The sequence below is a fragment of the Magallana gigas genome, chromosome 3 (assembly GCF_963853765.1).
Source record: "Magallana gigas chromosome 3, xbMagGiga1.1, whole genome shotgun sequence".
Lineage (NCBI taxonomy): Eukaryota > Metazoa > Mollusca > Bivalvia > Ostreida > Ostreidae > Magallana > Magallana gigas.
Window position 1 is genome coordinate 24,461,693 of NC_088855.1, and position 18,422 is coordinate 24,480,114.

At 34.7% G+C, this 18,422-nt stretch overlaps 1 protein-coding gene across 2 annotated transcripts; it reads right to left on the reverse strand.

Annotated features, from left to right (window-relative positions):
• Positions 1-87: 87 nt before the first annotated feature.
• LOC105322280 (uncharacterized) lies at positions 88-6,343 on the reverse strand. Of its 2 annotated transcripts, XR_010711965.1 has the most exons (3): positions 6,195-6,343; positions 372-5,980; positions 88-157 (listed from the first exon to the last, which is right to left on the reverse strand). XR_010711965.1 is itself a non-coding variant. In XM_066079048.1 (2 exons), exon 2 carries the CDS (start codon positions 5,898-5,900, stop codon positions 558-560), a length of 5,343 nt encoding a protein of 1,780 aa, XP_065935120.1. In that variant the 5' UTR covers positions 5,901-5,980; positions 6,195-6,343; the 3' UTR covers positions 186-557. The 2 variants fall into 2 exon arrangements, 1 of the variants encoding a protein (XP_065935120.1); XM_066079048.1 differs by lacking the exon at positions 88-157 and having other exon boundaries at positions 186-5,980.
• Between the last annotated feature and the right edge of the window lie 12,079 nt (positions 6,344-18,422).

Below are 18,422 nucleotides of genomic sequence, written 5' to 3' on the forward strand. Positions count from 1 at the left end.
TAATAATAAAAAACATTACAATCTCTATAAGGTCTTCCGTTGGAAACGGAAGACCTTAAAAACCTTACAATCACTATAAGGTCTTCCGTTGGAAACTGTATAGCTCAGCAATGAAAATTCAACCATCTGTTGTAACCATTTATTCCATTGTTTCAACCTAAAATTACATTTCAATAAATCAATGCCAATTTATGATGATAACAGTATTCCATAATTGTTCATGGCTTGACAAGTTTGTTCAATTTATGACGATAACAGTATTCCATAATTGTTCATGGCTTGACGAGTTTGTTCAATGTTATTCTAAGGCTTAACCAAAATTTTGACTGTCAGATATTTACATATACTCAAATAAATCACTTTTCACTCACACTTTGATGGCTCCAAATTTACTGAGCTACAATATCAATATGTGTGTTCAGAGAAAACGTGGGAGTATCTATCCATGTACACTTCCGTTGATGTCTATAAAAGAAAACCATTCATGTCCGATTCTAAAATTTCCGGAATATCGTAAACGATACACTCCCCCCCGACATTACTTAACAAGTTCACAACTAATTACAGTCCTCAATCGGTAGTATAACTACAAGTCTGTGAACAGATCTGCGAACGAGAGTTCCAGTACATCCGACATATTTTGCACCTGGGCCTATATTTTTGTATTGCACTGTAACATCTCGTACTTTTCCATCTTTTCCTGGCTTAGCCTCAGTAACTTGAGCAAGCTTCCATTTTCCGCGAATAATGTTTGTATCTTGAACTAACACCAGGTCACCTCGTTCCAAGTTCCTCCTGCTAGTATGCCATTTCTGCCTGACAATAAGAGTGGGAAAATAATCCCTAATCCACCTCCTCCAAAAAGTATCCACTACCTGCTGAATAAATTTCCATCTCAGTCGTGGATTGCACCTGTCATCCATTTGCATTTGAGGAACCCGCACACTAGATCTACCCAACAATAAATCATTTGGGCATAAGTATGTTCCTTCATTTGGGTCACACACTTTGGTTCCAATAGGTCTCTCATTGATCAAGTTTGCGACTTCAAATAATACACTTTGCAATTCCGAAAAAGTCAAAATTGAATCCCCAACTGCAATTTGCAAGCATTTCTTTACAGACTTGATCAACGATTCACTACACCCATTCTCCCATGGAGCATCTGCTGATTTGATGACATTCCACTCTACATCATACTTCTTAAGTTCCTTTCCTGCAGCTACTAGTTGTGTGCCTGCATCAGAAATTATTCGCTTTGGATTGCCACGAATAGAAACAAATCTTCTGAAGACAACAATGAAATTCCCTGTGTCGTAACCTTCAGCCAAATCAATGTAAACACCCCTGCAGTTAAGGCAATTAAACAATACACCATATGCCTTTCCATGTGTTCGTTTTTTAACCGTGTCTCGTATAGTGAATGGTCCAAATATGTCAATGGCACAGTTGTAAAATGGTGGTGATGGGTGAAGTCTGTAAGAAGGTAAGACACCCATCTGCTGTTGTATTGTTACCTTATCCCGTTTTCTACATATAACACAATTATCTTTAATTCGTTTTATGATCTTCCGAACACAGGGAATCCAGTATCTACTTCTTATCTTTGCCAAGGTCACTTCTAATCCTGCATGATCTTCACAGTGAACACTGCGAACAACTAACTGGGTAAAACGACCCTTTCTTGGCAATAAAAAGAATTCCCTCTGATTCCATGATTGTTTGATCCATTCGGCCATGCGTTGTCCAACACATACAATCCCATCTTGATTAATAAATGGGCCGAGTCTCTGAAATTTCTTCATGCAGTCCTTAGGTAATTCCTTTTGTGCAAACTTTACCCACCACGTCTCTGCTTCCACTGATGTTTCCGACTTGACTTTGTCACAAATACCCCTAAAGGTCCTCCAGTGAACAATGGACAGAATAATGCCCGTCACTCGAAGTAGTTTCCTCAAACTGGAAAATCGATCAATGTCTATGATAGTACTGCTATGGATAGTGTGATTATCAGAGGTGGCCGACATTGTGACTCCAATAATGTCAGGTATTTGATCATTATCCAAGGTGTTTTCTTGACTTATTGGCCATAGTTCAAATGGAGTTCTCAAGAAATCTGGACCTTTTTGCCACTTGGAGTCAGCCCCCAGAGCACTTGCTGGCGCAACTCTTGTAGTCATGTCTGCAGGATTGTGATCTCCCTGCGCCCACCACCATTCAGTTGGATCTGTAACACTCTGTATTTCAGCAACACGTGTGGCAACAAATGTCCCAAACCCATAACTCTCTCGTTGTATCTGTGCTCTGACAATCATGGAATCAATTATGTGCACAATTTTGCTAAATCTAAAACTCATTTCTGTTATGAGTTTTCGACGAAGTCTAGATGCAAGTACTGCTCCACACAATTCAAGACGAGGGGTAGACAATTGCTTTACTGGTGCGATTCGATTTTTTGCGATCACTAGGCTTGATTCATATGTTTTATTGTTAGTGTGCCATCTGATATAAGCACATGCACCATATGCTTGTTGACTTCCATCAGAAAATATAACAAGAACTGGATCACCTTCAGCATTATCTGGCATAAGACACCTTTTGAATGTCAAAGTTTGTAATTCATAGAGCCCCCGAAAAAACTGAACCCATTTGGCCCTAATATCTTCACTCATAGGTTTATCCCATCCATCCTGAACCTCTCTGGAATATAAACTTCTCATGAGAATTTTTGAAGACAATACATATGGAGCAACCAGCCCAAGAGGATCATATATGCCTGCAACTTGACTTAGGACCATTCTCCGAGTAAGATTCTCAGGAATAAGATGCAATTGTCCCTCTGTGAGATCATCTTCTACATGTACGCCGCGTCTTTTTGATGAAAAATTCAGTTTCACCTTGAACACCCAGACATCGGTTTTGGGTAACCAACACATTCCAAGAATGTTTTCCTGTTCAGCATTTAGCACATTCATTCCTGCAAAATGTTCATCTACATCACCAGAAATTATCCAATGCTTAACACGAAATCCTCCATAGCTTAACAGCATTTCAGTGTTGCGAATTATTTTCTCGGCCTCACAAACAGTATCCACCGAAGTAAGTAAATCATCCACATAACTGTTTTTAATTATTAATTCAGCTGCCTCTGGATATTCAGTTTGGAACATTTCAGCTGTCATTTGCAGGGCCATAGTAGAGATTGCTCCGCTTGGTTTATCTCCAAATGTCACTGATGTTAACGCATAGTGATCCGGCAATCTGTCCATCTGCAAGTTTCTCCATACAAATCTGTGTGTATGTTGATCTTTTTCTGATAATTTGATCGTGTTGTACATTTTGGTAATATCTCCCGCAATAGCAATTTTCCTTTGCCTAAATCTGAAGATGACTCCCAAAAGGTCATTAATAACATTAGGGCCTTTTGCCCAATATTCATTCAAAACATGACCCATATATGATGATGATGAATCAAATACAATCCGTACAGGCGTAGTCCTGGAATTCGGTTTCAAGATTTCATGGTGTGGAATGTAGTGAATGGGTCCTTTGTAAGTATCCATTTCTTCATCCGTTAACTTTCTTGCTACACTCCTCTGCACCATATCTATAATCTGGTCACCATATGCTTTGCTGTATTCTGGTCCTGCCTTTTCCAATCTTTTTTCTGTGGATTTTAATCGGCATACTGCTGCGCTTAAATTGTTAGGGAGAAATTTTGGATCTTTAACCCATGGGTATGTAGCAGTCCAATATCTACCCGTTTTATCATACTGAAGTCCATCCTTAATGAGATGTAACTCGCGTTCTTCTTTCAGCGTGTAGTTTCCATTTCCTGGTGGACACTTCCCACACTTGCAACTTCCACACTTTGGAATACAATGTGTTCCGAGACTCTCTATGTCGAAAAATTGGTTAAGAGTGTTCTTCAAGTTTTCTTGATTTAATCGAATTGGTTCGATTATCCTTCCCGAAGCATGATGAATGCACACAAGATTTGATTCTGTCGTAAGGGGCACATTTAAATTGGCATGACTTCCTCTTAAACAGTATCCAAATTGATTTCGCATCAATTGGAGGTTTCCAATCTGATCAATTTTTTCAGGCAATAAGATGCAACAATCGGCTCCTATGAGAAGATCCACCTTTCCTTCTGGTCTAACAATGTCTCCTTCATTAATCCCTTTAAAGAATTTCACAACTCCATGTACATTCACCTTTGAAATGTCTGCTGTAATTTTGTTCATTCCATACACTTTAATTTTCCAGATCTTGCCATCAGTATCTGTCAGTGGTAGTAAATATTCCTTACTTTGAATACACTCAGAGGTATTTCCCACCTTTGTTACTGATAATGTTACTTCACGCCCCTTTAATCCAAGTTTCTTTGCTGATTCGTGAGTCAAAAGTGAGATATTGGCGCCTGGATCCCATAAGGTAGTTAATGGAATACTGTTGCTCTTTACTTTACTGATCATGAGGATGACTCCCTTCTTCCCCTGCTCTTCATTAATTATGTTCACACTATGATGATGTGCACTTGCATTCAATATTGCCCCGTGTAAAAATGGATGGTGAAATCTGCCACATTTTCGTTGATTAAAATCAGTGATTTCACAAGGTTTTCTGTTAATACACCGTTTTGAGAGATGACCACTTTTTAAGCAACTAAAACAGGCACCATTTCTCTTTAGCAATTCCATCTTTGTTTCTCCATCCAGGGCGGAAAAGCCTGCGCAGTCTCCAATAGAATGAGTATCAGTCTCATGATACCAACATTTTTTCCTGAGAGGGGCTCCATTTCTTTGAACATCATGTGTCACACCTCTTTGCTTTCCATTAAGCAGAACATCTGTTACTTGTGCTAGTCCATCAATCACTTGTTGCATTCTCTGTTCATTTTGCTGCATTTGACTTTGTATAACATTAACAATCGCATTCTCAAATTTATCATTATCTTCCTCCTCGGTATTTGTTATGGTGTGAACTTTTCCTTTACGAGAGACACTGCCACTATCGCTATCTCTAATATCTGAAGTCATGTATTCAATTGCTGTTTTTTCATCCAAAAGGAATCTCAAGAAATCAGAAAAAGCTGTATGCTTCAGTTTTATTTTCAGCAATGCCCATTCTCTCTTCTGAATAGATGGTAATAACTTTTCAATCTCGCTGATCATTGTAGCATTATCCATTTCCTTTCCCAAGCCCATCCGCTTTAGAGTAAGCCAACATCCTTCCACAGTGTCCACCATTTCAATGAATTTCTTACTGTCTCCTTCCGGAACTATTTTTAGTGCCTTTATGTCAGTCAGAACAGTGTCTGCTAATTTTTCTGGCCTTCCATACTTCAAATCGAGGCGTCTAAACATTTCTTCAAAATTGTTATCCACTCCCTTAACAATTTCTAAAGGCTCTCCAGATAATGAATTTTTCAGAGCAAAAGGGTCCTCCCCATAAGTTGGAATCATGTGTGTTGTATAATCTGACTTAAAACTAGGATAATCTCGAATTTTGCCACTGAAGTGGGGCGGATCTAATTTTTTCACCTTGAGGGATTGTTTCTCAATATGGTTCTTTTTCATTGTATTTTCCTTTGAAGTTAGCTTGAGACAAAGAGATCTTGCCTTGCATAACTCTTTATATAAAGTGTTCATGTCATGGTTCACTTCGTTTGCTTTTGCTTTGTCATCTTCATTGTCTGAATCAAAGTTCTCTATATACTCACTATGCCGAACTTCCATGTCTTTGTATGAATGTTCCAGGTCATCTAACATCTGTCTGACTACACCAGCTTCCTCTTCATCTTGAATTTTCTCCAAAAGACGTCCATATATCCTGTGGAATCTTCCTTTCGCAGTACTCCGTTTTTTCTTTAACGTCTTCCGAATTTCCTCTCCCATATTGTACAGAGTGTTGAAATGTATAGCTCAGCAATGAAAATTCAACCATCTGTTGTAACCATTTATTCCATTGTTTCAACCTAAAATTACATTTCAATAAATCAATGCCAATTTATGATGATAACAGTATTCCATAATTGTTCATGGCTTGACAAGTTTGTTCAATTTATGACGATAACAGTATTCCATAATTGTTCATGGCTTGACGAGTTTGTTCAATGTTATTCTAAGGCTTAACCAAAATTTTGACTGTCAGATATTTACATATACTCAAATAAATCACTTTTCACTCACACTTTGATGGCTCCAAATTTACTGAGCTACAATATCAATATGTGTGTTCAGAGAAAACGTGGGAGTATCTATCCATGTACACTTCCGTTGATGTCTATAAAAGAAAACCATTCATGTCCGATTCTAAAATTTCCGGAATATCGTAAACGATACAGAAACGGAAGACCTTAATAAAATAAAACTCATCTTCAACACTTGTTCGGCAATGCGAACAAAGTCTATTACATTTGTGTTATTATATCTACCAGTTTATAAGGCCAGGCGACAGTCGTAGTTTTGTTACAAGGTATATTTCTGTAAGTTACTGGGAATAGGTGTCCTTGAATAGTATTGAGGATATATTCCATCGATTAGATATTTATAAAAATAACGATTTTTTTTTAAAATTTCCACATTTGCAAAAATATCTTGTTTTGCCTGATCAAAATTTTTTGTTTTACAATTTGTAAAATACCTTTGTTTATTTGTTGGTTAGTCCATATATCAACAAAATCGAGGTCCATTGGGATTTTCTTTACATCGAAAACTTAAATTTTACAACCATATTCTTCACAATTAATATATACATTGTACATAACTTCTTAGCAAATGTCTAATTATACAACTGTCACTAGTTAAGACATTTTTCCAAACCTTAATAATGTTAAACATTCTATAATGTACAAGGCGCGGCCCAATTCAGCATATAAATAAGCAGTATTTGTACTTTTCTTCACTCCGAGAATTGGTTTACAAAAGTCTGTATGAAGTTTCTCGATATTGCAACATGTATTTTCCCCCATATATCTGAAAAATAATTAACACTTTCGTCAATAAAACAACCAAAAAGCGACAATAAAGTTTTTAAATGACATTCCCCGTATTTGTTTTAAGAGCAAACAACTTGAATGCTTATCTGATAACTGCTTTTTAGCTTTGGCTTTTTTTTTTGGTTAAAGTTGAAAAGTATTCTTAAATAAATGATTTACAAATTCTAAACCATCATAAACAATGTACCAACACTCACTATTTTGCAATATACTATATCTAGGTTACCGTTATATCTAAAAATTACATTTTTTTACTTTCCACATTAACCTGCATTTTCCAAGTATTATAAGAGCTATATAATTCATTCAAAAGACATTGTAAACCCTCAACATATTCAGAGAATAAAACCATGTCATCAGCTTCCTAAAATCTAATATAAATAGAGTTTAGGAGGATAACTCGTAAAAAAAACAACAACAAGCATTTAAAAAGCTATTTTCAAAATCGTTGACATACAAATTGAATGGAATGGGTGACAACATTTCGCCCTGCATTAATCCTAGGTTATCAAAAAAATATTCACTTAAAAATCCTTCAACACCAATACAGAATTTCACATGACGATAAAACGCTTTAATAACTTCCAATGACTTTCCTTCAATGGCAACCTTTGAAAAATGAAGACACAAAAGTCGTCTATCAAACGCTTTTTTGAAATAGATAAACGCAAAATATAATCTCATTTTTTTTTTGTTTTTACTAATAATAGAATGTTGAGCAAAAATAGCATCACGTGTACCATACCTTGGTTTAAAACCAAATTGCATCATTATAACTTCATTGTATTTTGACCATTCCAACAACCTTTTATTTAATATTGAAGTAAATACTTTACGCATATTACTGACAAGACTTATGCCCCTATAGTTGTAAGGGCCTGTAGAGTCATCTATTTTTAAACACTTGAACAATAATTGATGGAGACCCACATACTGGAAAAAATACTAGTATTTTAAATACAATTAAAAAGGTTATGTAATACAGGTAAAAATAGTATAGGAATTCAATAAAATATTCATTCAAAATCCCATCTTCGCCGTGGGATTTTCCAGGCTTTAGGTTACCGATAACCTCTTTGATTTCATCAATACTAATAGCTTTATCTAACTCTTAAAAAACCCAATTCATATGCAAACCTTCATTTCCACTTTCGGTGTCACCGTCATCCTGCGTGGTAGCAATTGATTTAATGTGCTCATGAAAATTTTCTACAGAAATTTTTGCACTAGTTTTAGACCTTTTTTTTTAATTTGGCGAAAAAATATTTTGGGTTGTTTTGTTTTAACAAAGATAATTGGTCACTTTCAGTATTTTTATAGATATGTTTGGCTTTGGATTCATGTTTTTTGTAGGTACGTTTTTACTCAAAAGATCGTATGATTAGAATTACTTTTGAAACTGTTAAATGCGCAACGCGACAAGATTAATCTTTTATACAAAAATTTTAGTTTTCAATCAAACCAGGGTTTATCGTCAACCGGTAGGTATACTATACATGTACGTCTATGTTTACTGCGTACTTTATTTGTTTGTTTCGGATTTTTAAATTTAAGCTAAAATGATTGCCAAAAGAGAAGTCTTACGAATTTAAAAGTCCTCGTCAAGTTCGTCTTGTGACGTAATACGCCCTAAATATACGGACTTTCTGGCAAAAAGTGCTTTTTTTTTTTTACACATTTCTTAACAGCTAGGATCCCATTTATATAAAAACATCACGGGATCTTGAAAAATCATTGTTTACAAAATTGTAACCATCCAAAAAGCAATGAGGTCCAATATGTTGTGGAGCATGGTCAGAAAACATGATTGTAAAACTACTTACCATATACTAATGGTATCATACATGTCAGATGCTGTTGAAGGGTGTTGTTAGATGACAGTAGCCGTGTTCCATACTCGTTGTGACCTACATCTGGGTTGATCCGCTCGATCAGCTGATCGTCGTTTAAATACGACAACACAGAAACAGAATTACATTGTATGTACAGTTCATTCACAAAATATTAATATGTTTGTTCCACTTTTAAAATCCCCAAATATGATGGTATCATATAAGGATTCAACAACAGATAGGTAAGAGGTATATTCACCTTTAATTAAAATAATTGAGCCTCCTCCTTGAGTTGATTTGGATTTCCTAAGGAAGATATATGCTTTAAAATCTGGATCATCCATTGTAAATTCCTTGTCTATCCAACATTTTGAGAGACTAATAACGTCGTACATACACAAAAAGTTTTTAAATTTGATTCTTTCCATTAATTTTCAAAGCCTCCTTGGATATTCCATTCTATGATTTCTATGTACTTGAGGTTGTTCTTTAGAGTTACAGTAGCATGGCCACTGGGCTGAAACTTGGACTTGTTGTGTACCAAGTCAATTGGTATCAGTAAAAATCCATTGTTCGAGGTGTAAGAGATGTCTAAAGGCTGTATGTATTTTTAAAATCCGTTTTCGACTCTTTTAAAGACGATTCAATACTTCATTCTTTGTTCACTTTAGTCTTTACAGCCCACCTATTTTCATGTAGATACAATACATATTTTATACATATAAGCAAGAGAACAGGAGATTAGACAAAATACTTGAACTGAGGTTATAAATCATTTAGTAATTTAAACTATTACCAATATACTTTCCAAGATTGTTATTTCATTCTTTTTAGCTTAAAAGTTGTACAAGTTTGACCATTGAAGGTCTCCCTCAAAAGGTAGGTTTAATGTATTTTTTTTACGGAAAATATCATAAAAAGGACGTACATGTATCAATATAAAACGAAATTCATCTTCCACGAAATTAATATTACGATTTATGCATGATACCTGGTGGTCCTATTGAATCGACCAGTTTCAACAGCAAGGGTAATAGAAGACTAAATTTTATAAATACATTTTTAAGCTTAGTAGGTACGACTATTGTAAGCAATGTTGTGAAATAGGTATCGATAAAATGAACATTTACTAGAATTTTCAATGCATGCAAACATGTCTTGTTTTGCATTGTTAAATATTATTAAGGTAACTTCATTGCATCTCTGAACATCAGTAGCAAGACGACACATCAACGGAGAATGGTTTAACCTTGAATACCGGGGCCTTATGTCTTGAAATAAGCACTTGATACTAAGCACTAGTACTTTTTGTCATTTATAGAAAGATAAACTTTATGTTACACTGCTTATTTCAAATATTATTGATTTATTGAAAAGATTAAGTATGATTGTACTTATAGTGTAACAATAATGTATCCACTACAATTACACCAAAATATAAGTGTTTGAAGATTATTTGGACACAGTTAACGATTTGACAATGCAGTGTCAAGGTATTATTTGCAAGTATTGTTATTTGCATAATACAAAACACACTGGAAAACCATTCCAGTTCTTTCCGAGATCGATTTTAAATAGTGCTTCATCACGATCACATTTTATAAATTCAGTATGCATGCATCTTTATATCTTCAGACTTAGTTACTTTTATTGTTGATACGTCAGATGGACAACTGCTAACCAAGGTCTTCCTGATAAGTTAAAATGATAAGTAAAACAAATTCAAGATGTGGTTGTGTTCTCTGTGTATTCTCAGTGTTCTCTGTACTCTATCCTGTCGATGCCAAGGTTATAACGGGGGTCTACATCTGAAGATCAGACTTAGATAAATCAAATTCTCTTGATAAAACGGACATGGTTTTGCAATTTATTTATGGACGTTTTGGAAAAACATGGTTCTCATACAGTTAACCCCTTAGGAATGTCTCCGGCATTTTTTTGTGTGATAGGAACTTGTTTTTATGCCATTCGAACCATAGGGTTATTTTACTCCAACGTCTCCATATAAACGGAGTATTCTTGTGGGGATTTGTAAGGCCAATTACTGAAACAATCTTAATCCGTCAATAGACGTTTCAATAACGCTGCGAAGAGCAGACTCTTTTATCACCAGTAGGTAATACCTACTTTATAAATGCCCATTTTGCAAATAGATTGGTCTTTTGACTCGCATGTACTGCAGTGTTTGTCGTATATTGGTAGTCTTGTACACATACCCTGAGGGTATTGTCTTTTACATCTAGAATTATTCCTGTTTCTGTGCCAAATCCACTTAGAACCCCGATGGGTGTCTTTGGTCTAGATTGATCAAATCATCATCAGAACTATAAATATGCAAAATGTACATTGTAAACAAGGCATTATGATAAAAACCAATTTTCTTAGCTTGAGAATTCCACTTGACGACAAAATAGATTAGTGAAATGTTTTTGTAAAGAGTTAGAATATCTAACATTGAATGCAAAACAATGCTTTAACATCAAATAAATAAGAGGCCAATAAGATACAACGCTCATCTGAACAACAGCTATTTTATTTCTTTATAAATTCTTATAAATAAAGTTCTTTTAATAATCTCATACATTCCAAAATTTGACAATGAATAAAAATAATATATAAATAGAAACTCACTTTTCGGACATCATACCCTAAGATAAAAGATGTACCAACTGACCAATCTAGTTGTGTATAAATGGTAACAAAATTGGAAATGAACTTCGTATAATGTAAATAATATACAATGTATATAAAAGGTAAACGGAGGTCACTGTGACTTGATATGAGGATATAAAGATATGAGGATGCATAAAAAGTAAAATCACCAGACATTATGATAGCATTGGTTCTCTTCAGGAATTTTTTAAAAGCATTTTTCCTTTAATATATTTTTGCTTTGAACTTTGAACCCTTATTGGGGCCACATCATTAGTCCGGGGTAAGAGTTAGTAATCTCACAAGTTTGCAAATGTTAAATCTTAAGTTTATCTGCCTGTAATGAGAATAAATTCATTTATACAATTGCAAGCAACAGCAACCGCAACATCAGTCGTGATCCTAACGAGGATCGGGTTAGCTTCAGCTAAACCATCGGGTTTTTGATTTTTGCAATTCAATCAGGCTTGGCATCCTTTTTCATCAAATTATTCCATAATGCTGGATCATCTGACGAAATTTCTGGGTTTTTTTTTTACATGCATTGCAGGTTGACATTACGTTCATTGGTTTTCTGATTTAGTATAAACACATTCCTGGCTTATGCTCCCAGGTGCCCCTGTATCCCCCCTTACCCAATCACTGGTCATGGCTTACCATTAAACTTGCCCTCATCCCTATGCTCGTCCCTTCAAAGGGTTTTGGGTTGCAAATCGTCTGACGGACAAACACCTTAGATGAGCTGTTTGTACTGCAGAAATTTGCAACATGGCAGAGTGTCTCAGGTCTTTGATGTAGGCAACTGTTCTCAGGGCCTGCTCAAAGCTTGTGAGTAGGTGGTCTACTGCTCTCAGAATCTACCTAACGTAGCCATCAACCTGCTTTAAGCAAAAAGCTATTGATCTACTATTTGATCCATTGATTATTTATCTTCTCAATTCATTAATTGAAAATGATGAGTTACATTAATTATTGATTGATCATGGATTGATTGAATAATTCTTTTGCTAATGTTATTAATTTATATTGATCGATCAAACAATTTGATTAATTGATTATGGATTGATTCAACAATCCATTGCTGATATGATTGACTTACATTTATTGATTGTTGATGTGATGATTGATTGATTGATTTATTGTACAGCCATATTCCTGTTCACCAATTGGGTGGCAAGTCGGTTGTATTAAAATGCATGTTCAATTTTGCTAAATAAGCCATGACCAAAAAACGCCAGTTGGTATTCAGCTGCTGTTTTTTATCATGTTGATAAAAATAGATTCACATCTGCAAACGAAAATTTACATTCGTTAACTACAGTATAGAAGTGTTTATCATAATATCAAAACTCGTGAAAATATATTTACATGTATCACATTGATAGCCTTCAAATTAGGTTTCAAATCGTGAAACCGTATTTTTCAGATAAAATATGTTTTGCAATCGCAAGTCATTGTTTTCAGTGTTAATTATAGTTTATACTTCTAAATATGGATCATTGCGTCAACTATGGTTTACAGATGTGAAATATAGATTAACATCGTTAACTAGAGTTTACGGTCCGTAAACTGTCGTTTACACCTGGTAAACCTAGTTAATCGACTGTGAAACTATATATAGTATCATAGTTTCACGTGAAGTGGGGATCAGATATGAATTAAACAACGGGTTTTCTTTCAGTGTTGTTTTCAAAAGAGTCTAGAGAAAGACAATTTCAATGTTCAACGTATCGTATTATAAAATTCAAGAAAACTTAACAAAAGTGAGATTTAATAATACGGACAACAAATCTTGGGGAATCTCGGTGAAAAGATACTTTATAAATAACCATAAGTCCATTCATTTTGAATGAAATTATTAAAGGAACCCTAGAAGTAAATGATGGGTGAATTTGCATCGTAGCAGAGATCACTTTAATTCAATTTACGTATAAATTGTTATCGTTCGACATACTCAGACGAATCATAAGTATTCTCTTAGTCCCACACAATGGGATAACCAGACAAGATAACATTATATAGTTTATTCATCCATTGGGATAAAAGTTCTCAAAGTAGAGGTTCACAGGAATTCAAATCCTAAGATTGCTTAATGGAGGACAGTAATCCTATTAACTCCACTGAGGGCAGATAATTCCAATTAAAGCCGTTATCCTTTAACCTCGTGTTTTCTTCTCCCATGGGATTTTAAATAGGATTAGTTTAAGTGGGAACTTTCCCCAATTAGATGATATCTGCAAGTGTGGAAGAATACTAGAAAAATGTGTATGTTCAGGGTGACATGATGTGGTCAGAGTAAGAAGTCTAACAGAAATACATGAAAAAATAAACTTACGTCTCAAAGAAAGTTTTGGCTTAGAGCCTGAACTTTGTCAAAAGTAGGAATCATTATCATGTTAATTTGCCTTTAGTGGTTAATTGTGGACTGAAAAAAAAAATGGTCAGAGATCACATGTAGAATAATGCTTCATAATATAAATACAATATATATCTCTTATAACTAACACTCTTTGTCCTCCTACAAAAGATTTCGTCTTCAATAATTACTTATCTTGGGTTTAATACTTCTGTTTTAGTGTTTGTTTAGAGTTGCCTCGCTTTGCCAAATCGGAAAAGTATAACTTTTGATCGCTGTTTGGCATATCTCTAAAAAAAAAAAAAAAGAGAAATTCTTCAATAAAACAAACATCTTGAAGTGTCACCGATAATTTTACCTTGATGGTGAAACCAAGCTGACATTGAAAGAAACATCGATAAACCTGATCAAAAGAAGCAGCACAAAGTCACTGATGATATCGACATGCATAGTTCATATGGCGGCCCACCCAAAACGGCAAATAAATCGACAATGGATTTTATCAGATGATTGTCTGTTTCCTACAAGCGTACGTTTTCTATTCAGTCAATGCAGATCTTGTAATTACGGTTAATTTGATGAGATAAAAAAATTAATCGACAGATCTGGTAAACCATGAAAACTACATACAAAACAAGAATTGCTAAGAGAAAGAAAATGATTTGTTCGTTTTAATCCTTGGCCCAATAAAATATTACACAATTATGCTAGCGTCATTCCTATCTTGGTTTTGATTTTACAATGCACCTTTCACTGTTCTGATTCTTTGAAAGATAACACAGTCAAAACAAATGTCAACAAACTTGGAAGTTTGGATCGACGTGAAAGAGAAGCATCGATCACGTAGAAAAAACGTGAAATATTTCGACATGCCTTGATTGTAATTAATATAAATCACGAAAAAGCAAATATATTATGGTCTCATAACAAAGGGTTATTCGCGGATAAACGCGAGTACCAAATATAACGAGTTTATTTTCTTGTAGACAAAAAGTTCAACAAGAGAAAGTTCACAATATCACCGTGTGTGGCAACGCACTTTGACAAAAAATACGCACTTTGCACATTTTTTTTCAAGTGTGTTTTGGGAACATCAACGCATTTTGAATTTTTTTTTTCAAAGTGCATTAAAGGATCTATTGCGAATAACAATTGAATTGACCTTTAGGACCAGTATTGGTTTTTGTCTTTACAAAAAAAACTATTACTATAGATTTTCGTTCCACTTCTTGATTTTAGGCCATACTCTGTAAACTCTTTGGTTCTAGTTCTTATAATGTATAGTTTTATTGAAAAAAAGTTTCACAGTCGTTTTCCGGGCAGTATGAATTATGGTTGCTTTTTACTTGATTATTTTTAAATTTTATATTCAGTTAACATTTTTATACGATCCATTCTTTATATGCCATTATCTACAACCAGAGATATATTAGCGACTATCGAAAGTCTCGTGTTATGCAATTTCAAAGTTGCTGAATATCGTTTGTTTTGGAAGGAAAAATGAAGGGTAGGGGACCTTCTTCTTGCAATCAATTCAATGACGTACTAGTAACTGACCTGTATCTTTGGTTCACCCCCCCCCCCCCCCCCCGTTCTCAAAGACGGTAAATTGGATTCACTAGTGTTAACAAATCATCATACTATCAACAAATTAGAAATTCAGTTCCAGAATTTGTGATTTATGATTTTTTTTTCAAAGTGCGTAAAGTGTTTGATATAAAAAATGTTGATATACCTTCATAAATAGCTGCAGGTCCGTAGCACCCGGTCTAAAATAGTTTGGATGGACGACCTGGGAGCTACAGTGCCACCCATTGAAAAATTGTGTATTTATTGCTTCTTCTTCATGTAACAATTAAATGATGTACTAACAATTGGTCTGTATCCTTCGTTAACCCCCCCCCCCCACCCCCAACAACCCCCCCCCCCCCCCATCTTCATCCCCGTTCTCAAAGACGGTAAATTGAATTTACTAGTGTTAACAAATCATCATACTGTCAACAAATTAGAAAATCAATTCCAGAATTTGTGACTTATACATATTTTTTTCAAAAAGGAAAGTGTCTTGATACTAAAAATGTTGATGTTCTTCAAAACGCACTTAGAAAAAAGTTTTCAAAGTGGGTTAACTTGCAATTGTTCCCAAATTGAACACAAATTGAACGCACTTTTAAAAAAAAAATTCAAAGTGCGTTGCCACACGGCTTGTCGTCAAAGGCAATTTATCTATTTATTTATTATGCGTATATTTCAATTTTTACTTGTAGTTTCTTGTTAATATTCTTCTTCTGATCCGCTCTCCTGTATCAAATTACCATACATTTACGTCTTATATATCATCATTTTCATACACGCTTTTGTACCAACGTTTCTCATACCTCTGACAATTTTTGTTGATGTTTACATTTAAATTTGTTTTCTATGTTTTAATCACTGAAACAATTCGTTTCCATTGGAAACGGAAGACCCTAATTTAAAGAAACAGTAGAGTAATAGAATGGTCTTCCGTTAGAAACTGACAACACTAATAGTTTTATACCAGCACTACCAGTAGAAGGCCCTTGGTTGGAGCGGGAGACTTTTAAATAAATGGTTCAAGTTATGGGGATGGTGGAAATTTCAGTTAATTAAAAACAAAAAATAGATGTTATCTGTATGAATAACAAATGGCAATGATGTAATTCTAAAGGCAATCAATTAGTAAACACGTGTACAGTAGTTGTTATTTATTCCTACAAAACTTGGTCCGTTTTCTGAACTTTTGTCAGTGCTTTCAATTAATGAAATTGAATAATAATAGATCATGTTAATCCCATTATAAAAACATAACTGTACGTCAGATGCGTTTATCAATGCTTCCAATTTTCCAATTAGATTACTCCCTTTCTCAGGTGACGTCCAGCAGATGTAATTAATGTATGATTGATCCAAAATTAATGGACAATTCCTATACCTCATCTATTGATCGAAGGTGGAAAAGTTCTTGTACATCAAAGAAATCGGTTACCTGCCATGAGATGTTTTGTCTCAACCTTGCCAAATCAATTACTGTCGACCCATTGCTGTAAAGAACGCGGTAATATGTAATAGAGAGAATCACAATGTCAATGGAATTGACATGCAGTGGACTGATTCGTGTCCTGTTCATTAAGAATGACGATTATTAAGTGTGAGTGTGAGAATAATTCTTCTTTCTTGCTCCATACTTTAAGTTTCTTTACGCCATTCCCAATGTTAATCTACACAATTTTTTATGGTATTTAATTTTTTATGCACATGTTTTGCCATCAACGACTCTCCAGATAAATCACAGTCTAGAAAAATTGTGGAATCAGATTTTTTCAGCCTTTGAATTTATCATAATAGTATTACAAATTCGCATTCTGCGATTACCAAGTCAGATAAAAACCAAAGTAGTGAAATTACTGAGGGATTTCATTTTTGTAAGAATTTCGTTCGACAAATGCCTGAACATTGCTGATTCATTGTCAGTTGTTACAACTTATATGTGAAGGGAAAGTCTCTGGGAAATTCTAATAAAATTTTACCCTTTATTATAGTCAATGTGTTGCTCTTCAGTAAAAATTTTTAAAAAAATCAAGTAATTGCCATCTGATTTTATTGCTTGATAAATAATCTGCCAAACCCAAATGGCAAAAAAAAATAAAAAAAAAAAAATACTACAAGCGGGTCAGATTCTTTTTTTCCTTCATTTTCAGTTTTCAGTGATGAGACGAGATTTCGCAAGGTTATTGATCCTCACACTCGGTAACAATGCAACAGCTGTAAAAATAAAGTAAACCGACCTTTTACTTGGTGTTTTCATTGTTGCAACAAATGATGGTAACTAATTTTGGGTAGAATGCACGCAAATATGATTAGGAAATTCTTATATTGCTATCTTGTTAGTAAACACGTAAAAAAAATTCTTTACAGTTACGTAGTTTTGGGAAAATCTACATCCCCAAGCTTTGCTTGAGATGAGCATACATTACAGTTCCTGATTGATTATCTAAAGATATGATGTTTGATAAGCGAGGGATAGCGTTCTATGGCCGACAGGGGATATTGTCTTATTGAGTTAAGGTTACTGAAGTAACGAGTGAGTGGGTTGAAGCACTCAGGATTGCAATAAGACTTTCGAAGATTTTTTTAGTTTGTTGTCTCGTAAAAGAAATTATATCTAACTTTAAAATGGTTCAGATTAATTTTTTTTTCAACTGTAGACTTTCTTTGCTTATTCTAAGAAAGCCGCACAATTCATCATTTGGTTTATACGAGACGTCGATTGGGTCAGAAGTAATGATAAGCGCTCTGTTTTGTAAATGGCAAATAAGAAATGATCTCTTCTGTCTTGCAAATGGCGGTGAGCAGGGTTAGGGAACCAGTTTATATAGCTGGTTGTGCAGATAGAAGACGCGTTATATAATGAAACATGGAAACATAAATCATATACCGGTATATGTCAACATAATATTGATAGGCAATACTTAGGACAAGAAAAAGAATCCCACTCCTCGCGCTTCTAACTTGCAGTAATCACATAACGGTAAACAGATATATTGCGAGACTATGTTAG

Excerpts from the sequence above, each read along its gene's own strand:
- LOC105322280 (XM_066079048.1), bottom strand. The coding sequence starts at position 5,900 with ATGGGAGAGGAAATTCGGAAGACGTTAAAGAAAAAACGGAGTACTGCG.